We start from the raw sequence: 24,741 nt of genomic DNA, 5'->3' as shown, positions 1-24,741 counted from the left end.
GGCCCCTGGATGCCTCTCATGCAGCCCTTCTCTCTTTCCAGGTGACAAGGACTGCATCCCAGGGGCTGGTCTCACAGGAGAAGTTCCTGCCCTGGGTCCCAGCTCCCATGGGCACTCAGAGCTCTTTGAGGTCGCTGGTGGGTGAGTTGAGTGGACCTCAGGTAGGTCCCTGTCATGTCATTCCGGTCTTGCCCTTTATTACCAACCCTTCAGCCCAGAGACCCTCCCCCACACAGAACACACATGCGAAATGTCAGATGAGAAATGACAGGAGTTTATTCAGGAGAAGGGGAAACTGGGAGGGATGGCAACCTGCCCAGTCTGAGCGACCAGGGCAGGAGCCGCAGGGGGACAGTGGGGAGCGGGGGAAGGGAGTGTCTGACTGAGAAGTGTCCCCAGAAGTGAGGACTCAGGTCCTAGGAACACTCTGAGGGGGCCACTGTCTTCTCCACGGTCTTCCCGTCGTGCGTGACCTGGCAGCTGTAGGCGCTGGCGGACTTCCAGTCTTGGCTGGACACGCTCAGGTAGCTGCTGGCCGCGTACTTGTTGTTGCTCTGCTTGGAGGGCTTGGTGGTCTCCACGCCCTGGGTGACGGGGGTGCCATTTGCCTTCCAGGCCACCGTCACGCTGCCCGGGTAGAAGTCACTCATGAGACACACCAGTGTGGCCTTGTTGTTGTTGAGCTCCTCAGCGGATGGCGGGAACAGAGACACGGAGGGTGCAGACTTGGGCTGACCTGTGGGTGCGGGAGGGACAGGAGGGGAGAGGTTCAGGGTCCATCCTGAAAGCTGCTGACCTCGGTCTTCCTGTGGGCACAGTGTCCTGAGGACCACGCAGGGGTCTCTCTGGGTGTGAGCGTCCATGCCGTGCAGGGCAGTTTGGGGTGTCCCTAACTCAACTCCCCATTTTCCTGAGCAACCCTGAGTCTGGACACCTGCCATCACCGTTCTTGTGGGCCCCGTTCTGCCCCCACACATCTGACTGTCACCCTCTGGCTCTGCCTTCTCCTGGTATCTGACTGGGCCTGTCTGTGTCTGTCCGTCTGTTTGTCCCACAAAAGATGCTCTGAGTCCTCTGACCACCATCTGTGGACACCTCTGACCCGATCCTCTGTGCTGGGGTCTTATGGTCTTTGCCCTCAGGGTTCTGTCGCCACCCCACCCCCGAATCTACCTGTCCTGTACTCTCTCTTAAGTGAGTATGAGTGTTTCTGATGAACAAAAAGTCTGTCTGTCTGTCCCTGAGTCTCTCTCATTCTACAGTCAATGGAGTCTGGGCTAGTCGGTTATATCACTGAATCTTTTATGCCAATGATTGTACGTTACCTTCTGAGCAGATTTTCGTCCCGCAGAGACCAAAGACCACCTTATCCATACCTGTCCTTCCATGCCCTTCCTCCAGCACCTTCTCCTCCCCACTGTGTCCTTCCTCCTGCAGGCTTCCTTGGTGCGAGGCTGGTCAGGACTCTGCATGGCAGCTCCATGCAGTCCCGGGGAGCCCTGCACCCCAGCACCATTCCTGGCCCCTGTTCATGAGTCCACAGTCCCTGAGATCTGGCCTGAACCTCTGACCTGTGTGTCTCTAGCCTTGGCCCTGAGCTTCTGAGTCACCCTAAAATTTTAACCCGGTTTCCCCTCGGTACTTCTTTTCCTCTCTTCCCCTTAAGACAGAGGCCACCAGTGACCTGCAGATATGAATCTTGTCCCACAGGAGCCCATCAGGGGAAGACAGAACAGAGCCCAACTAGAATCCAGCAGGACCCTCCCAGACAGACAGAAGAATCCACAAAGCATCCTGTCCATTCCCCTGTCTCTGAGGTCAGAGGTGAGTGGCTGAGGGTGACCAAGTAGGACAGTAAGAACAGGGATGGGAAGACCTCAGGTCCCCAAGGGCTGGGGTCCTGGGTGAAAGCTTGGCCACAGGCTGAGGAAAGACCAGAAAAAGAGCAAAAATAGCAGAAAACGGCCCAAACTTTGTGGGGCAGCAGGGAAGGAGGGGGAAGGAGTGACTTACCTAGGACGGTCAGCTGGGTCCCGCTGCCGAACACATAACACTGTGATACAAGCTCATACAAAAACCTCTCTCTGGGAGGCCCTGCCCACCCTTGAGCCCACCCCCACCTCCCCCTGCAGCTGTGATGGAGGAAGCCTGGGCCACTGCCCCAGGGGGTGTCTGGTCTGCAAGGGGCACACACACTGTCCCCCCCTTTCAGACCAGCAGGTGACAGGATAGGGGACAGGGTGCATTGCACGGACATAGCATTCTTGGAAGCAATTCCCCCAAAGGAATGAGGTGTTTGACAGGCTGTTTCACTCTGTTCCGCTGGGATGTGGGATGAGTATGGCGGACATCTCTGTCACCGCGAGGGAGGTTCCATGGGAATGGGTGGCACATCTCTCTTATGTCCAAACACCCCTAATCCCTGGTGAGAGCATGAGGGGAGGGCAGTGTGTATTCCCTCTCCCCCCCTCCCCTTCCAGGGAAAGACAGGTTGGTCTGTGTAGAGTGTCTACTGGCAACTTCCTATGTCCCCAACCATCTGATCAAGACCTCTGGCTGATCCTTCCTATAGACAGCCTAGGTTGGGAGAGCACTGGAGATGTTACATTGGGACTGTAGTATTTGCCAACCTGCCGTTTAGGGTGAGCTTGGGGGTGTGCCCTTCGATTCTTTCCAGGGGTGGAGCGGTATGGAGTGCTGTCACCAGAGAGACCTGACCTTGCTGTAACCCACAGGCCACACTCCACCTGATCTGAGATTGTCTGACCTGCCCTTACTCAGCTTCTGATTTCCGGTGGATATGCTCTCCCTGGGTCACACTGGATGCCCATTCTATGCCCAGGCCGGTGCCCTTTCTGATCATCGAGGTCAATTGCCACGTCCACTCCACCTGAGGCCTGACATCACCTGCTCCATCCTTAAACCAACCCTCAAAACTCTCAGGTTGATCTGACTTCAGGGTTTGAGACCTACATGATGGAGGTCCCAAGACCAAGCTAGGGTCACCTTGACTCTGAGGCTGACCCAATACGATGAGAACATAAAATGAGTTTCCTTGTGCCTCATCTTCAGCCCAGGTCCCAAGCACCATGAGTTCCAGGCTCCCTGAGTTGGTAAGGGGTGTGAGCATGATTGGGGAATTGTTAGGTTATATGATATTAAACTGTTGCTCTGCTGTATGACTTGTCAGTGTCTTTGTTGACTTAACATGCACAGTCAAAGTTTGACAAATGCACCATGGGAGGCACTGTTGAAAGCGTTTCATGATTTTAAGGCGAAGAGTACCTTCACCCAGTAATGGCTCTCCCATTGGGCTCCCTGAGGGGAAAGGGAAGTTCAGTGTCTGTTCCCAATGACCTCAGCCTTGGGTCCATGATTTCCTCCCCAATATTTCCATCAGTAGCCCACCTGGCACTCCTGGTCCCTCTTCAATTCTCCCTGTTCTCTCCTCAGGGCTCTTGAATCCCTCTCACTCAGCCCTTGTCCCTTGTCACGTGACCAGGACTGTGTCCCAGGGGCTGGCCCCACAGGAGAAGTTCCTGACCTGGGTCTCAGCTCCCATGGGCACTCAGAGCTCATCCAGGTCCCTGGTGGGTGAGTGGAGTGGACCTCAGGTGGGTCCATGTCATGTCATTCCTGTCCTGCCCTTTATTACCGACCCTTCAGCCCAGAGACCCTCCCCCACACAGAACACACATGTGAAATGTCCGATGAGAAATGACAGGAGTTTGTTTATTCAGGAGAAGGGGAAACCGGGAGGGTTGGCGACCTGCCCAGTCTGAGCGACCAGGGCAGGAGCCCCAAGGGTAAGAGTGGGGAGAGCGGGAAGGGAGCCTCTGATGGAGAAGTGTCCCCAGAAGTGAGGACTCAGGTCCTAGGAACACTCTGAGGGGGCCACTGTCTTCTCCACGGTCTTCCCGTCGTGCGTGACCTGGCAGCTGTAGGCGCTGGCGGACTTCCAGTCTTGGCTGGACACGCTCAGGTAGCTGCTGGCCGCGTACTTGTTGTTGCTCTGCTTGGAGGGCTTGGTGGTCTCCACGCCCTGGGTGACAGGGGTGCCATTTGCCTTCCAGGCCACCGTCACGCTGCCCGGGTAGAAGTCACTCATGAGACACACCAGTGTGGCCTTGTTGCTGTTGAGCTCCTCAGCGGATGGCGGGAACAGAGACACGGAGGGTGCAGACTTGGGCTGACCTGTGGGTGCGGGAGGGGCAGGAGGGGAGAGGCTCAGGGTCCATCCTGAAAGCTGCTGACCTCGGTCCTCCTGTGGGCACAGTGTCCTGAGGACCATGCAGGGGTCTCTCTGGGTGTGAGTGTCCATCCACGCAGGGCAGTTTGGGGTGTTCGTAGCTCAACTCCCCATTTTCCTGAGAAACCCTGAGTCTGGAACCTGCCATCACCGTTCTTGTGGGCCTCGTTCTGCCCCCACACATCTGACTGTCACCCTCTGGCTCTGCCTTCTCCTGGTATCTGACTGGGCCTGTCTGTGTCTCTCAGTCTGTTTGTCCCACAAAAGATGCCCTGAGTCCTCTGACCTCCTGCGGGGTCCATCCGTGGACACCTCTGACCTGAATCTCGGTGCTGGGGGCTTTGGAGCATCTCCCCAAAGGCTCAGTTTTTCACCCAAATCTATGTCTCCTGCTCCCTGTCTAAACTGGGTGGCTGCTTTTTTGATGAAACAGAAACCTGTCTGTTTGTTGTTGAGTGGCTCTCTTTCTACAGTCAATGCATCCCCAAGAATTGGTCGGATCACTAGAGCTTTCTTGACATGGATTCTGTGATTCCTTCTCTGAGAATGTTCTTCCTGCACAGACCAAAGGCCACCTTGTCCTCATACCTGTCCTTCCATGACCCTTCCTCCTGCACCTTCTTCTCCCCCCTGTGTCCTTCCTCCTGCAGGCTTCCCTGGTGCCAGGCTGGTCAGGACTCTGCATGGCAGCTCCATGCATCCCCGGGGAGCCCTCACCCCAGCACCATTCCTGGCCCCTGTTCATGAGTCCACAGTCCCTGAGACCTGCCCTGAACCTCTGACCTGGGTGTCTCTAGCCTTGGCCCTGAGCATCTGGGTCTCTCTAAAATTTCCACCCGGATCCCCTCAGCACTTCTCTTCCTCTCTTCCCCTTCAGACAGGGGCCACCGGTGACTTGCAGATAAAATCTCGTCCCACAGGAGCCCATCAGGGAAAGACAGAACAGAGCCCAACTAGAATCCAGCATGACCCTCCCAGACAGACAGATAGAAGAATCCACAAGGCATTCTGTCCATTCCTCTGGGTAAGAGATGAATGGCTGAAGGTGATCAAGTAGGACAATAAGAACAGGGGTGGGAAGACCTCAGGTCCCCAAGGGCTGGGATCCTGGGTGAAAGCTTGGCCACAGGCTGAGGCAAGACCAGAAAAAGAGCAAAAATAGCAGAAAACGGCCCAAGCTTTGTAGAGGAGCAGGGAAGGAGGGGGAAGGAGAGACTCACCTAGGACGGTCAGCTGGGTCCCGCCGCCGAAAACCCAACACTGTGATACAAGCTCATACAAAAACCTCTCTCTGGGAGGCCCTGCCCACCCTTGAGCCCACCCCCACCTCCCCCTGCAGCTGTGATGGAGGAAGCCTGGGCCACTGTCCCAGGGGGTGTCTGGTCTGCAAGGGACACACACACTGTCCCCCCCTTTCAGACCTGCAGGTGACAGGATAGGGGACAGGGTGCATTGCACGGACATAGCATTCTTGGAAGCAATTCTCCCACAGGAACTAGGTGTTTGACAGGCTGTTTCACTATGCTCCCATGGGATGTGGGATGAGTATGGCGGACATCTCTGTCACCGTGAGGGAGGTTCCATGGGAATGGGTGGCACATCTTTCTTATGTCCAAACACCCCTAACCCCTGGGTGAGAGCATGAGGGGAGGGCAGTGTGTATTCCCTCTCCCCCCCTCCCCTTCCAGGGAAAGACAGGTTGGTCTGTGTAGAGTGTCTACTGGCAACTTCCTATGTCCCCAACCATCTGATCCAGACTCTGGCTTATCTTCACCACAGGCAGCCTAGATTGGGAGAGCACCGGTGATGTCACAGTGGGATTGTAGTCTTGGCCAACCTGCCCTTTGGGTGAGTTTGGGGTGTCCCCTGCCTTCGCGCCCAGGGCTGGAGTGGCGTGGGGGTGCTGTGTCAGCGGGGAGGCCTGACCTTGCTGTAATCCACAGGCCACATGACCCCTGATCTGAGATTGTCTGACCTGCCTTTACTCGGCTCCTGAATTCCAGTTGATATGCCCTCCCTGGGTCACACTGGATGCCCATTCTGTGCCCGGGGTTGGTGCCCTTTCTGATCCATCAAGGTCAACTCCCATGTCTACTCCACCTGAGATGCTGACATCACCTGCTCCATCCTTAAACCAACCCCCAAATCTCTCAGGTTGATCTGGCTTCAGGGTTTGAGATCTTCATGATGGAGGTCCCAGGCCAATCTAGGGTTACCTTGAGCCTGAGCTTGACCCAAGATCATACAAACAGAAACTGAGCTTCCTTGTGCCTCATCTTCAGCCCAGGTCCCAAGCACCATGAGATCCAGGCTCTCTGAGTTGGTAAGAGGTGTGGCATGATTGGGGAATTGTTAGGTTATATGATATTAAACTGTTTCTCTGCTGTATGACTTGTCAGTGTCATTACTGACCTAACATGCATTGTCAAAGTTTGACAAACGCACCATGGGAGGCACTGTTGAAAGCGTTTCATGGTTTTATGGTGAGGAGTCAACCAGAAACCTTCACCCGGGAATGGCTCTCCCATTGGGCTCCATGATGGGAAAGGGAAGTTCAATGTCTGTTCCCAATGACCTCAGCCTTGGCTCCATGATTTCCTTCCCGATATTTCCATCTGTAGCTCACCTTGCCCTCCTGGGACCCTCTTCATTTCTCCCTGATCCCTCCTCAGGGCCCCTGGATGCCTCTCATGCAGCCCTTCTCTCTTTCCAGGTGACAAGGACTGCATCCCAGGGGCTGGTCTCACAGGAGAAGTTCCTGCCCTGGGTCCCAGCTCCCATGGGCACTCAGAGCTCTTTGAGGTCCCTGGTGGGTGAGTTGAGTGGACCTCAGGTAGGTCCCTGTCATGTCATTCCGGTCTTGCCCTTTATTACCAACCCTTCAGCCCAGAGACCCTCCCCCACACAGAACACACATGCGAAATGTCAGATGAGAAATGACAGGAGTTTATTCAGGAGAAGGGGAAATGGGGAGGGATGGCGACCTGCCCAGTCTGAGCGACCAAGGGCAGGAGCCGCAGGGGGACAGTGGGGAGCGGGGGAAGGGAGGGTCTGACTGAGAAATGTCCCCAGAAGTGGGGACTCAGGTCCTAGGAACACTCCGAGGGGGCCACTGTCTTCTCCACGGTCTTCCCGTCGTGCGTGACCTGGCAGCTGTAGGCGCTGGCGGACTTCCAGTCTTGGCTGGACACGCTCAGGTAGCTGCTGGCCGCGTACTTGTTGTTGCTCTGCTTGGAGGGCTTGGTGGTCTCCACGCCCTGGGTGACGGGGGTGCCATTTGCCTTCCAGGCCACCGTCACGCTGCCCGGGTAGAAGTCACTCATGAGACACACCAGTGTGGCCTTGTTGCTGTTGAGCTCCTCAGCGGATGGCGGGAACAGAGACACGGAGGGTGCAGACTTGGGCTGACCTGTGGTGCGGGAGGGGCAGGAGGGGAGAGGCTCAGAATCCATCCTGAAAGCTGCTGACCTCGGTCCTCCTGTGGGCACAGTGTCCTGAGGACCATGCAGGACCCCGTGGGCAGGGGCCTCTCTGGGTCTGAGCGGCCATGCCGTGCAGGGCAGCTTGGGGTGTTCGTAGCTCAAGTCCCCATTTTCCTGTGAAACCCTGAGCCTAGAAACCTGCCATCACCGTTCTTGTGGGCCCCGTTCTGCCCCCCACACATCTGACTGTCACCGTCTGGCTCTGCCTTCTCCTGGTATCTGACTGGGCCTGTCTGTGTCTCTCTGTCTGTTTGTCCCACAAAAGATGCTCTGAGCCCTCTGACCGCCATCTGTGGACTCTCTGACCTGATCCTCCGTGCTGGGGTCTTAGGGTCTTTGCCCTTAGGGTTCTGTTCCCACCCCAACTCCCAATCTATCTGTCCTAGACTTTCTTTTAAGTTAGTATGAGTTTTGCCGATGAATAAAATGTGCGTCTGTCTCTCCCTGGTCTCTCTCATTCAACAGTCAATGGAGTCCCCGCTATTCGGTCACATCACTGGAGCTTTTATGCCAATAGTTGTACGTTACCTTCTGAAAGGATGTTCCTCCTGCAGAGACCAAAGACCACCTTGTCCTCATACCTGTCCTTCCATGACCCTTCCTCCTGCACCTTCTCCTCCCCCTGTGTCCTTCCTCCTGCAGGCTTCCCTGGTGCCAGGCTGGTCAAGACTCTGCATGGCAGCTCCATGAAGCCCTGGGGAGCCCTGCACCCCAGCACCATTCCTGGCCCCTGTTCATGAGTCCACAGTCCCTGAGACCTGCCCTGTACCTCTGAATGAGTGTCTCTAGCCTTGGCCTTGGCGTCTGTGTCACTCAAAAATTTCCACCCGGATCCCCTCAATACTTCTCTTCCTCTCTTCCCCTTAAGACAGGGGCCAGCAGTGACCTGCAGATATGAATCTTGTCCCACAGGAGCCCATCAGGGGAAGACAGAACAGAGCCCAACTAGAATCCAGCACGACCCTCGCAGACAGACAGAAGAATCCACAAAGCATCCTGTCCATTCCCCTGTCTCTGAGGTCAGAGGTGAGTGGCTGAGGGTGACCAAGTAGGACAGTAAGAACAGGGGTGGGAAGACCTCAGGTCCCCAAGGGCTGGGGTCCTGGGTGAAAGCTTGGCCACAGGCTGAGGCAAGACCAGAAAAAGAGCAAAAATAGCAGAAAACGGCCCAAACTTTGTGGGGGAGCAGGGAAGGAGGGGAAGGAGACACTCACCTAGGACGGTCAGCTGGGTCCCGCCGCCGAACACATTACACTGTGACACAAGCTCATACAAAAACCTCTCCTTGGGAGGCCTTGCTCCACCCCTGAGCCACCCCCCCCATCCTCTCCCCCTGCAGCTGTGATGGAGGAAGCCTGGGCCACAGCCCCAGGGGGTGTCTGGTCTGCAAGGGGCACACACAGTGTCCCCCCTTTCAGACCAGCAGGTGACAGGATAGGGGACAGGGTGCATTGCACGGACATAGCATTCTTGGAAGCAATTTCCCCAAAGGAATTAGGTGTTTGACAGGCTGTTTCCTCTCTGTTCCGCTGGGATGTGGGATGAGTATGGTGGGCATCTGTGTCACTGTGCGGGACATTTCATGGAGCGGGTGGCACACCTCTCTTATGTGGAAACACCCCTAATCCCTGGTGAGAGCATGAGGAGAGGGCAGTGCGTATTTCCTCTCCCCCATTCCCCTTCCAGGGAAAGACAGGTTGGCCTGTGTAGAGTGTCTACTGGCAACTTCCTATGTCTCCAGCCATCTGATCCAGACCTCTGGCTTATGGTCCCTAGAGCAGCCTAGATTGGGATAGCAATGGTGATGTCATGGTGGGACTGCAGTCTTTGCCAACCTGCCCTCTAGGGTGAGCTTGGGAGTGTCCCCTGACATTCTTTCCAGGGGTGGAGTGGTGTGGTGGTGCTGTGTCACCAGGGAGACCTGACCTTGCTGTAACCTGTAGGCCATACTCCCCCTGATCTGAGACTGTCTGACCTTTCCTAACTCTACTCCTGAATTCCAGTGGATATGCCCTCCTTGGGCCGCACTGGATGCCCATTCTGTGCCCAGGATGGTGCCCTTTCTGATCCATCGAGGTCAACTCCCACGTCCCCTCCACCTGAGGCCTGACATCACCTGCTCCATCCTTAAACCAACCCTCAAAACTCTCAGGTTGATCTGACTTCAGGGTTTGAGACCTACATGATGGAGGTCCCAAGACCAAGCTAGGGTCACCTTGACTCTAAGACTGACCCAAGACGATGAGAACATAAAATGAGCTTCCTTGTGCCTCATCCTCAGCCCAGCTTCCCAGCACCATGAGTTCCAGGCTCCCTGAGTTGGTAAGGGGTGTGGCCTGATTGGGCAATTGCTAGGTTATATGATATTAAACTGTTTCTCTGCTGTATGACTTGACAGTGTCATTGCTGACTTAACATGCATTGTCCAAGTTTGACAAATGGACCATGGGCAGGCACTTTTCAAAGCGTTTCATGATTTTTATGATGAGGAGCCAACCAGGAACCTTCACCCAGTAATGGCTCTCCCATGGGGCTCCATGATGGGAAAGGGAAGTTCAATGTCTGTTCCCAATGACCTCAGCCTTGGCTCCACGATTTCCTTCCCGATATTTCCATCTGTAGCTCACCTTTCCCTCCGGGGACCCTCTTCATCTTTTCTTCATCGCCCCTCAGGGTGCCCACATCTTTCTTATTCAGCCTCTGTCCCCTCAAGTGAAATAGGACTGCCTCCCGGGGGCCGGCCCGCAGGAGAAGTTCCTGCTCTGCGTTCCGTCTCCCACAGGCACTCAGAGCTGATTGAGGCCCCTAGTTAGTTGGTTGAGCTAATGATGGGTAGATGGAGTCACATGTCATAGCCATCCTGCCCTTTGTTGAACCCAAACACCCATCCCCCACACAGAACACACATGCGAAATGTCAGATGAGAAATGACAGTTTATTCAGGAGAAGGGAAAACGGGGAGGGATGGCGACCTGCCCAGTCTGAGGGACCAGGGCAGGAGCAGCAGGGGGACAGTGGAGAGTGGGGAAGGGAGCGTCTGACTGAGAAGAGTCCCCAGAAGTGGGGACTCAGGTCCTAGGAACACTCTGAGGGGGCCACTGTCTTCTCCACGGTCTTCCCGTCGTGCGTGACCTGGCAGCTGTAGGCGCTGGCGGACTTCCAGTCTTGGCTGGACACGCTCAGGTAGCTGCTGGCCGCGTACTTGTTGTTGCTCTGCTTGGAGGGCTTGGTGGTCTCCACGCCCTGGGTGACGGGGGTGCCATTTGCCTTCCAGGCCACCGTCACGCTGCCCGGGTAGAAGTCACTCATGAGACACACCAGTGTGGCCTTGTTGCTGTTGAGCTCCTCAGCGGATGGCGGGAACAGAGACACGGAGGGTGCAGACTTGGGCTGACCTGTGGGTGCAGGAGGGGCAGGAGGGGAGAGGCTCAGGGTCCATCCTGATAGCTGCTGCCCTCGGTCTTCCTGTGGGCACAGTGTCCTGAGGACCATGCAGAACCCCGAGGGCAGGGGCCTCTCTGGGTCTGAGCGCCCATGCCACGCAGGGCAGTTTGGGGTGTTCGTAGCTGAACTCCCCATTTTTCTGAGAAACCCTGAGCCTGGAACCTGCCATCACCGTTCTCGTGGGCCCCGTTCTGCCCCCACACATCTGACTGTCACCCTCTGGCTCTGCCTTCTCCTGGTATCTGACCGGGCCTGTCTGTGTCTGTCCGTCTGTTTGTCCCACAAAAGATGCTCTGAGTCCTCTGACCTCCTGCTGGGTCCATCTGTGGACACCTCTGACCTGATCCTCTGTGCTGGGGCCTTAGGGTCTTTGCCCTTCAGGGTTCTGTCCCTACCCCCCCTCCCCAATCTACCTGTCCTGGACTTTCTCTTAAGTGAGTATGAGTTTTGCTGATGAACAAAATATCTGTCTGTCTGTCCCTGAGTCTCTCTCATTCCACAGTCAATGGAATCTCCGCTAGCCGTTCACATCCAGTGATATGACCTTTATGCCAATAGTTGTACGTTACCTTCTGAGAGGATGTTCACCCTGCAGAGACCAAAGATCACCTTGTCCTCATACCTGTCCTTCCATGACCCTTCCTTCTGCACCTTCTCCTCCCCCTGTGTCCTTCCTCCTGCAGGCTTCCCTGGTGTGAGGCTGGTCAGGACTCTGCATGGCAGCTCCATGCAGCCGCGGGAGTCCCTCAAACCCGGCACCATTCCGGGCCCCTGTTCATGAGTCCCCAGTCCCTGAGACCTGCCCTGAACCTCGCTAGCCTTGGCCCAGATGGTACTGTGTCACCTTAAAATTTGCACGCGTTGACTCTCTCAGGTCTCCTTATACTTTCTTCCACTGTGACAGTGGCTACTATTGACCCCCAGAAATGATCTCATGCCATAGCCACCCATCAGGGAAAGACAGAGCAGGCCCCTCTAGCATCCAGCATGACCCTGGCAGACAGATAGAAGCGTCTACAGGGCCTCCTGTCCATTCCTCTGTCTCTGGGGACAGAGAGAAAGCGCTACTAGTGACCCGTGGATGCAAATAGGACAGTAAGAAGGAAGAAAGGAAGAGCTCACTGTCCCAAAAGACCAGGATCCTGGGTGAAAACTTGGCCAGAAGCCGAGAGAACAGCCAGAAAAATAGCAAACCTAGCAGAAAATGGCCCAAACTGCTGGAGGAGGTGGGGAGAAGAGCGAATGAGAGACTCACCTAGGACGGTCAGCTGGGTCCCTCCGCCGAACACAGCACACTGTGACACAGGCTCATACAAAAACCTCTCTCTGGGAGCCCTGCCCCACCCCTGGGCCCCCACCTGCAGCTGTGCTGGAGGAAGCCTGGGCCACTGCCCCAGGCTGCTGTCATGGTTGCAAGGGGCATACACATTGCCCCCCTACCCCCAGCCCCACCCCCCGCCATGACACAGCAGATGACAGGACACAGGACACAGCATGTTGTACAGAAGCAGGATTGTTGGAAGCAACTCTCTTAAAGGAATTCAGTGTCTGATGAACTCTTTACCACTATGGTCTCCTGGATGTGGGATGCTTTGGAGGCTACTTTTGTCTCTGGGAGTGAAGATTCATGGGAATGAATGGCGCATCTCTCTTATGTCCCAAAGCCCTAATCCCTTGGTGAGAGCATGAGGGGAGGGCAGGCTGTATTCCCTCTCTCCCTCCCTCCCCTTCCAGGGAAAGGCAGGTTGGCCTGTGTACAGTCTATTGGCCACTTCCTATGTCCCCAACCATCTCATCAAGGCCTCAGACTTACCTTCCCTAGGGACAGCCTAGATTGGCAGTGTTCTGGGTGATGTTGGAGTGGGGGGTGTTCTGTAGGATTTCCAACCTGTCTTTTAGGGTGACGTTGGGGGTATCCCCTGCCTACGCTCCCAGGAGTGGACTGGTGTGGGGGTGCTGTGTCACCGGTGAGGCCTGACCTTGGTATAACCCACAGGCCACACGCTCCCTGCTCTGAGCTGGTCTGACCTGCCCTTACTGGGCTCCTGAATTCTAGTGGATATGCCCTCCCTGGGCCGCACTGGATGCCCATTCTGTGCCCAGGACGGTGCCCTTTCTGATCCATCGAGGTCAACTCCCGTGTCTCCTCAACCAGAGGCCTGACATCACCTGCTCCATCCGTAAACCAACCCCCAAAACTCTCAGGTTGACCTGACTTCAGGGTTTAAGACCTTCATGATGGAGGTCCCAGGCCTACGCTAGGGTCACCTTGAGCCTGAGCCTGACCCAAGACGATGAGAACATAAACTGTGCTTCCTTGTGCCTCATTCCCACTCCATGTTCCCAGCACCAGTAATGATGCCTTGAAGAGTGTTCCAGTCTCCCTGAGTTGGTAAGAGGTGGACCAAGATTGGGGAATTGTCAGGCTATGTGATATTAAACTTTCTCTGATGCAGGCCTAGTCAGTGTCCTTGCTTAGCTAATGTGCATTGGCAGAGTTTGACAAATGGACCATGGGAGGCACTGTTCAAAGCTTTCCATGATCGGTGGTGAAGAACCAACCACAAACCTTCACCTGTAGTGGCTCTCCCATTGGGCTCCATGATGGACAGGGCAGTTCAATGTTTGTTCCCCCAAACCACAGCCTTCCTCCATAATTTCCCTCCCTATATTTCCATCAGTAGCTCACCCTGCCCTCCTGGGACCCTCTCCATTTCTCCCTGATCCCTGCTAAGGGGCCTGCATATTTGTCACTGAGCCTTGTCCCTTCCCAGTGGAAAAGGACTGCCTCCCGGGCGCCGGCCCCGCAGGACAAGTTCCTGCTCTGGGTTCCGTCTCCCACAGGCACTCAGAGCTGATCCAGGTGCCTGGTTGGTTGGTTGAGTGAACGATGGGTAGATGGAGTCACATGTCTTGACCATCCTGCCTTTTATTAAACCTTGAGACCCTCCTCCACACAGAACACACATGCGAAATGTCAGATGAGAAATGACAGGAGTTTATTCAGGAGAAGGGGAACCGGGGAGGGATGGCGACCTGCTCAGTCTGAGCGACCAGGGCAGGAGCTGCAGGGGGAGAGTGGGGTGCGGGGAAGGGAGTGTCTGACGGAGAAATGTCCCCAGAAGTGGGGACTCAGGTCCTAGGAACACTCTGAGGGGGCCACTGTCTTCTCCACGGTCTTCCCGTCGTGCGTGACCTGGCAGCTGTAGGCGCTGGCGGACTTCCAGTCTTGGCTGGACACGCTCAGGTAGCTGCTGGCCGCGTACTTGTTGTTGCTCTGCTTGGAGGGCTTGGTGGTCTCCACGCCCTGGGTGACGGGGGTGCCATTTGCCTTCCAGGCCACCGTCACGCTGCCCGGGTAGAAGTCACTCATGAGACACACCAGTGTGGCCTTGTTGCTGTTGAGCTCCTCAGCGGATGGCGGGAACAGAGACACGGAGGGTGCAGACTTGGGCTGACCTGTGGGTGCGGGAGGGGCAGGAGGGGAGAGGCTTAGGGTCCATCATGAAAGCTGCTGACCTCGGTCCTCCTGTGGGCACAGTGTCCTGAGGACCATGCAGGACCCCGTGGGCAGGGGCCTCTCTGGGTGTGAGAGTCCATGCCGTGCAGGGCAGTTTGGGGTGTTCGTAGCTCAAGTCCCATTTTCCTGAGAAACCCTGAGCCTGGAACCTGCCATCACCGTCCTTGTGGGCCCCGTTCTGCCCCCCAAACATCTGACTGTCACCCTCTGGCTCTGCCTTCTCCTGGTATCTGACTGGGCCTGTCTGTGTCTGTCCGTCTGTTTGTCCCACAAAAGATGCTCTGAGCCCTCTGACCTCCTGCTGGGTCCATCTGTGGACACCTCTGACCTGATCCTCGGTGCTGGGGGCTTTGTAGTATCCACCCAATGGCTCAGTTTCTTCCCCAAATCTATGTCTCCTGCTCCCGGTCTAAACTGGGTGGCAGCTTTTTCTGATGAAACAGAAATCTGTCTGTCTGTCCTTGGGTCTCTCTCATTCTACAGTCAATGCATCCCCACAAATTGGTCAGATCACTTGAGCTCTCATGCCATAGATTCTACCATTCCTTCGGCGAGAATGTTCCTCCTGCAGAGACCAAAGTCCACCTTGTCCTCACACCTGTCCTTCCATGCCCTTCCTCCAGCACCTTCTCCTCCCCACTGTGCCCTTCCTGACTGCACGCTTCCCTGGTGCGAGGCTGGTCAGGACTCCACATGGAAGCTCCATGCAGCCCCTCAGAGCCCTCCACCCCAGCACCATTCCTGGCCCCTGTTCATGACATCCGAACCTCCGACCTGGTGTCTTCAATCTTGGCCCTCCAAGTTCCGGGGCAGCCTAGAATTTGGTTTCCCCTTCTGTAGTCCTTATCCTATATTCTCTTTGAGATGGGGGCCCCTATTGACACCCAGAAATAAATCTGCTGCCACAGGAGCCCATCAGAGGGAAACAGAACAGAGCCCATCTAGAATCCAGCATGACCCTCAGAGACAGATGGAAGAATCCACACACAGGGCACCCTGACCATTCCTCTGTCTCTGGGGACAGAGGTGAGCGGCTGAGGGTGACCAAATAGGACAGTAAGAACAGGGACCCATAGAGCTCAGGTTCCCAAGGGCCGGGATCCAGGGTGAAAGCTTGGCCACAGGCTGAGACAGGAGGCAGAGAAAGAGCAGAACTTGCAGAAAATGGCCCAAACTTGTGGGAGAGCAGCAAAGGAGGGGGAAGGAGAGACTCACCTAGGACGGTCAGCTGGGTCCCTCCGCCGAACACCCTACACTGTGACACAGGCTCATACAAAAACCTCTCTCTGGGAGGCCCTGCCCCACCCCTAGAGCCCCCACCTGCAGCTGTGCTGGAGGAAGCCTGGGCCACTGCCCCCGGCTGCTGTCTGCTCTGCCAGGGGCACACACTGTCCCCCCTCCACCACCTCAGCAGATTGTAGGGTGGATGGATGACACAGCAACTTGTACAGCAGCAGGACTATTGGATGCAACTCTCCCAAAGGATATTGGTGTTTGATATGCTCTGTCTACTGCGGTCTCCTGGGATTTGGGATGAGTTTAGAGGGCGTTTATTTCACCGTGAGTGAGGCTCCATGGGAATGGGTGGCACATCTCTCTTATGTCCAACAACCCTAATCCCTGGGTGAGAGCATGAGGGGAAGGTGGCCTTTAATCCCTCTCTCCCTTCCTCCCCTTCCAGGGAGAGGCAGGCTGGCCTGTGTACAGAATCTCCTGGCAACTTCCTGTGTCCCCAGCCATCTGATCAGGGGCTCAGGCTGATCTTCTCTATCGACAGCCTAGATTGGCACTGTTTAGGGTGATGTCAGGGTGGTCCTTTAGAATTGTCAGCCTGTCTTTTAGGATGACCTTGAGGGTGTCCCCTGCCTTCCCTCCCAATGGTGGAGTGGTGTGGGGGTGCTGTGGCAAGGGGGAAGGCTGACCTTGCTGTAACCCACAGGCCACTTGCCCCCTGCTCTGAGCTGGTCTGACCTGCCCTTACTGGGCTCCTGAATTCCAGTGGATATGCCCTCCCTGGGACATCACTGGATGCCCATTCTGTGCCCAGGACGGTGCCCTTTCTAATCCTTCAAGGTCAACTCCCATGTCTACTCCACCTGAGGGCTGACATCACCTGCTCCATCCTTAATCCACCCATAAAAAGTCTCACCCTGATATGACATCAGTTGTTGAGATTCCTCATGATGGAGGTCCATACCCCTGCTATGGTCACCTTGGACCTGACCCAGGCCCGTCAGAGTATAAACTGAGCTTCCTGTGCCTCTTCCTCACCCCATGTTCCCACACCAGTGATCATCCCTTGAAGACTGTCTCAGAGCTCCCTGTGTTGGTAGGAGGAATGAACACGATGGGGGAATTGTTAGGCTACATGATATTTAATTGTTTCTCTGCTCCAGGACTAGTCGGTGTCCTTGCTTAGCTAATGTACATTGGCAAACTTTGACAAACACACCATGGGAGGCTCTGTTCAAAGCTTTCCATGACTCCATGGTGATGGACCAACCAAGAAACGCCCAGATGGTAATGGATTTCCCCACTGGGTTCAATATCTCTCCCTAAGAGGACTGACTTGGCTCAATGGATTCCTTCTGCAATATTTTCATCTGTAGCCCCTGCTGCCCTTCTGGGACCCTCATTAGGTTAAAAGGGACTATGTCCCAGGTGGCGGCCCCATCGGAGTAGTGCCTGCTCTGGGTCCTGGCTCCGACTGGCACTCAGAGCTGATTCAGGTGCCTGGTTGGTTGGTTGAGCGAACGATGGGTAGATGGAGTCACATGTCATGACCATCGTGCCCTTTATTTCACCTAGAGACCCTCCCCCACACAGAACACACATGCGAAATGTCAGATGAGAAATGAGGAGTTTATTCAGGAGAAGGGGAAATGGGGAGGGATGGCCACTTGCTCAGTCTGAGCGACCAGGGCAGGAGCTGCAGGGGGAGAGTGGGGTGCGGGGAAGGGAGCGTCTGACTGAGAAGTGTCCCCAGAAGTGGGGACTCAGGTCCTAGGAACACTCTGAGGGGGCCACTGTCTTCTCCACGGTCTTCCCGTCGTGCGTGACCTGGCAGCTGTAGGCGCTGGCGGACTTCCAGTCTTGGCTGGACACGCTCAGGTAGCTGCTGGCCGCGTACTTGTTGTTGCTCTGCTTGGAGGGCTTGGTGGTCTCCACGCCCTGGGTGACGGGGGTGCCATTTGCCTTCCAGGCCACCGTCACGCTGCCCGGGTAGAAGTCACTCATGAGACACACCAGTGTGGCCTTGTTGCTGTTGAGCTCCTCAGCGGATGGCGGGAACAGAGACACGGAGGGTGCAGACTTGGGCTGACCTGTGGGTGCGGGAGGGGCAGGAGGGGAGAGGCTTAGGGTCCATCATGAAAGCTGCTGACCTCGGTCCTCCTGTGGGCACAGTGTCCTGAGGACCATGCAGAATCCCGAGGGCAGGGGCCTCCCTGGGTGTGAGCGTCCGTGCCATGAGTTTGGGGTGTTTGTAGCTCAACTTCCTATTTTCCTGAGAAACCCTGAGCCTGGAACCTGCCATCACCGTTCTTGTGGGCCCCGTTCTGCCCCCCAAACATCTGACTGTCACCCTCTGGCTCTGCCTTCTCCTGGTATCTGATCGGGCCTGTCTGTGTCTGTCCGTCTGTTTGTCTCACAAAAGATGCCCTGAGCCCTCTGACCTCCTGCTGGGCCCATCTGTGGACACCTCTGACCTGATCCTCGTTGCTGCGGGCTTCGGAGCATCTGCCCAAGGGCTCAGTTTTCACCCAAATCTATGTCTCCTGCTCCCGGTCTAAACTGGGTGGCAGCTTTTCCTGATGAACAAAATGTCTGTCTGTCTGTCCTTGGGTCTCTTTCACTCTACAGTCAATGGCATCCCCACAGATTGCTCAGATCACTAGAGCTTTCATGCCATAGATTCTGCCATTTCTTCTGAAAGGATGTTCCTCCTGCAGAGACCAAAGGCCACCTTGTCCTCACACCTGTCATCCCATGACCCTTCCTCCAGCACCTTCTCCTCCCCCCTGTGTCCTTCCTCCCGCAGGTTTCCCTGGTGCCAGGCTGGTCAGGACTCTGCATGGCAGCTCCATGCAGCCCCAGGGAGCCCTGCACCCCAGCACCATTCCTGGCCCCTGTTCATGAGCCCACAGTCCCTGAGACCTGCCCTGAACCTCTGACCGGAGTGTCTCTAGCCTCCAGAGGGTCCTTGGTCACCCTAAAATTTTCACAAGGTTACCCCCTCAGTGCTCCTTATCCTCTCTTTCTCTTAGGAAGGCGGCCACCAATGACCCCATGAAATAATCTTGTCCCACAGGAACTTAACAGAGGAAGACAGAACAGAGCCCATCTAGAATCCAGCATGACCCTCAGAGACAGATGGAAGAATCCACACACAGGACATCCTGACCATTCCTCTGTCTCTGGGGTCAGAGGTGAACAGCTGAGGGTGCCCAAATAGAACAGTAAGACCAGGGACCCAGAGAGCTCAGGTTCCCAAGGGCTGGGATCCTGAGTGAAAGCTTGGCCACAGGCTGGGACAGGACCCAGATAAAGAGAAAACCCAGCAGAAAATGGCCCAATCCTCTGGGAGAGCAGCAAAGGAGGGGGAAGGAGAGACTCACCTAGGACGGTCAGCTGGGTCCCTCCGCCGAAAACCCAACACTGTGACACAGACTCGTACAAAAACCTCTCTCTGGGAGGCCCTGCCCCACCCCTGGGCCCCCACCTGCAGCTGTGCTGGAGGAAGCCTGGGCCACTGCCCCCGGCTGCTGTCTGCTCTGCCAGGGGCGCACACTGTCCCCCCTCCACCCTCTCAGCAGATTGTAGGGTGGATGGATGACACAGCGACTTGTACGGCATCAGGACTGTTGGAAGCAACTCTGCCACAGGAAGTTGGTGCCTGATAGGCTGCTTGTACTGCGGTCTCCTGGGATTGGGATGAGTTTGGAGGGCGTCTATTGCACTGTGAGTGAGATTCCGTACCCTGGCCCGGAGGCACCAGGGGAGCTACAGCATGCTGGCTTCTTGTCACCAGGAACCATAGAGATCCCCTGGGATCGTGTCGGGACCCACAGAAGCCTCCCAAAGAGGCTCCCAATGGACAAATGGCCGTCGTTCCCAGACACATTGTTGTTATCACTAGAGGAACCCGTGGTGCTTTCACACGGCAGAGCCATTCACCTGCTGGAGTTCCCTAAGCCACTCAGTGGCCATTGGTACCGTGGGAGGACGGCGGGGACCAGGCCACCATCCTGCAAACTGGAGGACCAGAGAGAAACGTCCCCATTCCCTCATCTGTGCTAGCGTGTGACACACACATCCTGGCGGAGACAGATCCGCTGGAGGCACGCCTTCCATGCACACGTGGGGCACCACAGGAGGAGGAGGGCGAATCTGGGATATCCCATGAAGCATTCCTTCCTATCGATGGACCACGTCATTGGACATCCAAGCGGAGGATGTCACTCAAAGGAGGTCTATTCGATAAGGGTCCTTCCGTGCAAAGTGGGAACCATCCTGGGAGGCAATTTTGCTAAAGTCCAACCTGGACCGTGGGAAGCTTCTGATGCCAAAACCATGTTTCAGGAACATGAGGAGGAGGGACCCACCCAGATGCAGCTGGTGGCGGCTGGGACCGCATCCCCACTGCGGGAGAGCCCCCGAGGCCAGCAGCTCAGCCCCTCAGCCACTTGCTGGCATGGAGAAGCTGGAGAGGTTTGGGGGACACTTCCAGACCCAACATCACCATGCGGGACCTTATTCTGTTCTCCTATGTAAACAACACCTAAGATACACCCAAGTAAATACACTAAAAGCTGGATATGATGGACTAATTCCGGTGCAGGGGTGTCCATATAAAGCTAAACTTCCATTATATCATAAAGTAGGTTTCCTAACACGTACGTAAAAAATTGACAAATTAGTCAGTCTCCCCGTCTCAGCGACCTGGAGTGAGTGTGTCTCTGACACCAGCTGCACTGAGGGCTGAGGCACAGGGAGCGAGGGGCAAGGGGCCCACGAGGGGGGGGAGTGATGGGGGTGCTGTGTCACCGGTGAGGCCTGACCTTGCTGTACCCCACAGGCCACCCTCTGCCTGCTCTGAGCTGGACTGACCTGCTCTTACTCGGCTCCTGAATTCCAGTTGATACTCCTTCCCTGGGACATCACAGGATGCCCAATTGGTGCCCAGGACTGTGCCCTTTCTATTCCATCAAGGTCAACTCCCATGCCCCTCACACCTTTCTTGTGCAGTCTGAAAACACCTGCTCCATCCGTAAACCAACCATAAAGAATCTCACCCTCACCTGACTTCAGGTGTTGAGACTCTCGTAATGGAGGTCCATGCCCCCTGCTAGAGTTACCTTGAGCCTGACCTTGACTCAGGCCCATTAGAACACAAAGTGAGCTTCCTTGTGCCTCATGCTCACCCCATGTTCCTAGCACCAGTAGCCATGCCTTGAAGGGTGTTCCAGGCTCCCTGAGTTGGGTAAGGGGTGTGAACTTGATGGGGGAATTGTCAGGCTCCATGATATTCAACTGCTTCTCTCTGCAGGACTAGTCAGTGTCTTTCCTTAGCTCACGTGCATTGGCAGAGTTCGACAAACGCCCCATGGGAGGCACTGCTCCAAGCTTTCCCTGACTCTGAGCTGATGGGCCAACCATGAGCCCCTCACCTGGCAATGGCTCTCCCATTGGGCTCCATGATGGACAGGGCAGTTCAATGTCTGTTCCCAATGACCTCAGCCTTGGCCCCATGATTTCCTTCCCAATGTTTCCATCTGTAGCCCACCGTGCCCTCCTGGGACCCTCACCATTTCTCCTGGTCCCTCCTCAGGGCCCGTGGGTCCCTCTCACTCAGCCCTTGTCCCTTTCCAGGTGACAAGGACTGCGTCCCAGGGGCTGGTCCCACAGGAGAAGTTTCTGCCCAGGGAACCACCTCCCATGGGCACTCAGAGCTCTTTGAGGTCGCTGGTGGGTGAGTGGAGTGGACCTCAGGTAGGTCCATGTCATGTCATTCCTGTCCTGCCCTTTATTACCGACCCTTCAACCCAGAGACCCTCCCCCACACAGAACACACATGCGAAATGTCAGATGAGAAATGACAGGAGTTTATTCAGGAGAAGGGGAACCGGGGAGGGATGGCGACCTGCCCAGTCTGAGCGACCAAGGGCAGGAGCCGCAGGGGGACAGTGGGGAGCGGGGGAAGGGAGCGTCTGACTGAGAAGTGTCCCCAGAAGTGGGGGACTCAGGTCCTAGGAACACTCTGAGGGGGCCACTGTCTTCTCCACGGTCTTCCCGTCGTGCGTGACCTGGCAGCTGTAGGCGCTGGCGGACTTCCAGTCTTGGCTGGACACGCTCAGGTAGCTGCTGGCCGCGTACTTGTTGTTGCTCTGCTTGGAGGGCTTGGTGGTCTCCACGCCCTGGGTGACGGGGGTGCCATTTGCCTTCCAGGCCACCGTCACGCTGCCCGGGTAGAAGTCACTCATGAGACACACCAGTGTGGCCTTGTTGTTGTTGAGCTCCTCAGCGGATGGCGGGAACAGAGACACGGAGGGTGCAGACTTGGGCTGACCTGTGGGTGCGGGAGGGGCAGGAGGGGAGAGGCTCAGGGTCCATCCTGAAAGCTGCTGCCCTCGGTCCTCCTGTGGCACAGTGTCCTGAGGACCATGCAGGGGTCTCTCTGGGTGTGAGTGTCCATGCCGTGCAGGGCAGTTTGGGGGGTTTGTAGCTCAACTCCCCATTTTCCTGAGAAACCCTGAGTCTGGAACCCGCCATCACCGTCCTTGTGGGCCCCGTTCTGCCCCCCACACATCTGACTGTCACCCTCTGGCTCTGCCTTCTCCTGGTATCTGACTGGGCCTGTCTGTGTCTGTCCGTCTGTTTGTCCCACAAAAGATGCTCTGAGCCCTCTGACCTGCTGGGTCCATCTGTGGACACCTCTGACCTGATCCTCGGTGCTGGGGGCTTCGGAGCATCTGCCCAAGGGCTCAGTGTTTCACCCAAATCTATGTCTCCTGCTCCCTGTCCAAACTGGGTGGCTGCTTTTTCTGATGAACAAAATGTCTGTCTGTCTGTCCTTGGGTCTCTTTCACTCTACAGTCAATGGCATCCCCACACATTGTTCAGATCACTAGAGCTTTCATGCCATAGATTCTGCCATTTCTTCTGAAAGGATGTTCCTCCTACAGAGACCAAAGTCCACCTTGTCCTCACACCTGTCCTTCCATGCCCTTCCTCCAGCACCTTCTCCTCCCCCCTGTGTCCTTCCTCCCGCAGGTTTCCCTGGTGCCAGGCTGGTCAGGACTCAGCATGCCAGCTCTATGCAGTCCCCTGGGAGCCCTCTTCTCCAGCACCATTCCTGGCCCTTGTGCATGAGTCCACAGTCCCTGAGACCTGCCCTGAACCTCTGACCTGGGTGTTTCTAGCCTTTGCCCAGATGCTACTGGGTCACCCTAAAATTTTCACAAGGTTACCCCCTCAGTGCTCCTTAACCTCTCTTTCATTAGACGGCGGCCACCAATGACCCCCTGAAATAATCTTGTCCCACAGGAACTTAACAGGGGAAGACAGATCAGAGCCCTTCTAGAATCCAGCATGACCCTCAGAGAGACAGAAGAAGCTACACACAGGGCATCCCATCCATTTCTCTGTCTCTGGGGACAGAGGTGAACGGCTGAGGGTGACCAAATAGGACAGTAAGAGCAGAAACCCATAGAGCTCAGGTTCCCAAGGGCCGGGATCCAGGGTAAAAGCCTGGACACAGGCTGAGACAGGACCCAGAGAGAGCAGAACTCGCAGAAAATGGCCCAATCCTCTGGGAGAGCAGCAAAGGAGGGGGAAGGAGAGACTCACCTAGGACGGTCAGCTGGGTCCCTCCGCCGAACACAAAACACTGTGACACAGGCTCGTACAAAAACCTCTCTCTGGGAGGCCCTGCCCCACCCCTGGGCCCCCACCTGCAGCTGTGCTGGAAGAAGCTGGGCCACTGCCCCCGGCTGCTGTCTGCTCTGCCAGGGGCGCACACTGTCCCCCCTCCACCCTCTCAGCAGATTGTAGGGTGGATGGATGACACAGCGACTTGTATGGCATCAGGACTGTTGGAAGCCATTCTTCCAAAGCAGTGGTTCTCAACCTGTGGGTCGGGACCCCTTTGGCCATCGAACGACCCTTTCACAGGGGTCGTCTGAGACCTTCCTGCATATCAGATATTTACATTACGATTCATAACAGTAGCAACATTATGAAGTAGCAACGAAAATAATTTTATGGTTGGGTCACAACATGAGGAACTGTGTTTAAAGGGCCAGAAGGTTGAGAACCACTGCTCCAAGGGAACTTGGTGCCTGAAAGGCTGTTTCTACTGCGGTCTCCTGGGATTGGGATGAGCTTGGAGGGCGTCGATTGCACTGTGAGTGAGGTGCCATGGCCTAGGGCAGTGTTCTGCAAACTCATTAGTCAACAGAGCCAAATATCAACAGTACAACGATTGAAATTTCCTTTGAGAGCCACATTTTTAAAACTGAAACTATGTAGGTAGGTACATGGTTATTAATTTAATTAGGGTCCTCCTAAGGCTTAGGAAGAACCATACTCAAGGGGTCAAAGAGCCGCATGTGGCTCGAGAGCCGCAGTTCGCCGACCACGGGCCTAGGGCCATAGGCACCAGGGGAGCTACAGCATGCTGGCTTCTTGTCACCTGGCACCATCGAGATCCCCTGGGATCGTGTCGGGACCCTCAGAAGCCTCCCAAAGAGGCTCCCAATGGACAAATGGCCGTCGTTCCCAGACACATTGTTGTCATCACTAGAGGAACCCGTGGTGCTTTCACACGGCAGAGCCATTCACCTGCTGGAGTTTCCCAAGCCACTCAGTGGCCATTGTTACCATGGGAGGACGGCGGGGACCAGGCCACCATCCTGCAAACTGGAGGACCAGAGAGAAACGTCCCCATTCCCTCATCTGTGCTAGCGTGTGACACACACATCCTGGCGGAGACAGATCCGCTGGAGGCACGCCTTTCATGCACACGTGGGGCACCACAGGAGGAGGAG

General features: G+C 55.9%; 3 protein-coding genes and 2 gene segments (V, D, J or C); all 5 read right to left on the bottom strand.

The window, feature by feature from the left end:
* Nucleotides 1-253: 253 nt before the first annotated feature.
* Nucleotides 254-14,731, bottom strand: LOC132222262 (immunoglobulin lambda-1 light chain-like). Its single transcript, XM_059677142.1, has 4 exons — nt 14,695-14,731; nt 14,339-14,634; nt 12,431-12,470; nt 254-736 (listed from the first exon to the last, which is right to left on the bottom strand). The coding sequence occupies exons 1-4, from the start codon at nt 14,729-14,731 to the stop codon at nt 417-419; spliced, it is 693 nt and encodes a 230-aa protein (XP_059533125.1). The 3' UTR covers nt 254-416.
* LOC132222186 (Ig lambda chain C region-like) lies at nt 3,728-6,900 on the bottom strand. The segment is given in 3 exon segments: nt 3,728-4,194; nt 5,470-5,559; nt 6,876-6,900. Coding segments are annotated over 3 exon segments (435 nt in total).
* LOC132222185 (immunoglobulin lambda-1 light chain-like) lies at nt 7,175-11,937 on the bottom strand. The gene is made up of 4 exons (XM_059677094.1): nt 11,745-11,937; nt 10,831-11,126; nt 8,946-8,985; nt 7,175-7,658 (listed from the first exon to the last, which is right to left on the bottom strand). The coding sequence occupies exons 1-4, from the start codon at nt 11,935-11,937 to the stop codon at nt 7,339-7,341; spliced, it is 849 nt and encodes a 282-aa protein (XP_059533077.1). The 3' UTR covers nt 7,175-7,338.
* A 2,868-nt stretch (nt 14,732-17,599) lies between the features above and the next one.
* Nucleotides 17,600-24,741, bottom strand: part of LOC132221905 (immunoglobulin lambda variable 2-14-like) — a 124,270-nt gene continuing 117,128 nt past the window's right edge. Inside the window, 2 exon segments of the V gene segment in view lie at nt 17,600-18,018; nt 19,312-19,332. Coding sequence covers nt 17,699-18,018; nt 19,312-19,332 — 341 coding nt within the window.
* LOC132221907 (immunoglobulin lambda-1 light chain-like) overlaps nt 21,778-24,741 on the bottom strand; it is a 111,599-nt gene continuing 108,635 nt past the window's right edge. For all 3 annotated transcript variants that reach the window (XM_059676540.1, XM_059676539.1, XM_059676541.1), the window contains 2 exons: nt 23,543-23,582; nt 21,778-22,262 (listed from right to left, as the gene is read on the bottom strand). In XM_059676540.1, coding sequence (XP_059532523.1) covers nt 21,943-22,262; nt 23,543-23,582 — 360 coding nt within the window. In that variant the 3' untranslated portion in view covers nt 21,778-21,942. The remainder of the gene's footprint in view (nt 22,263-23,542; nt 23,583-24,741) is intronic.

Source organism: Myotis daubentonii, chromosome 19, assembly GCF_963259705.1.
Source record: "Myotis daubentonii chromosome 19, mMyoDau2.1, whole genome shotgun sequence".
Taxonomy (NCBI): domain Eukaryota; kingdom Metazoa; phylum Chordata; class Mammalia; order Chiroptera; family Vespertilionidae; genus Myotis; species Myotis daubentonii.
This window is presented reverse-complemented; position numbering and strand designations above follow the sequence as displayed.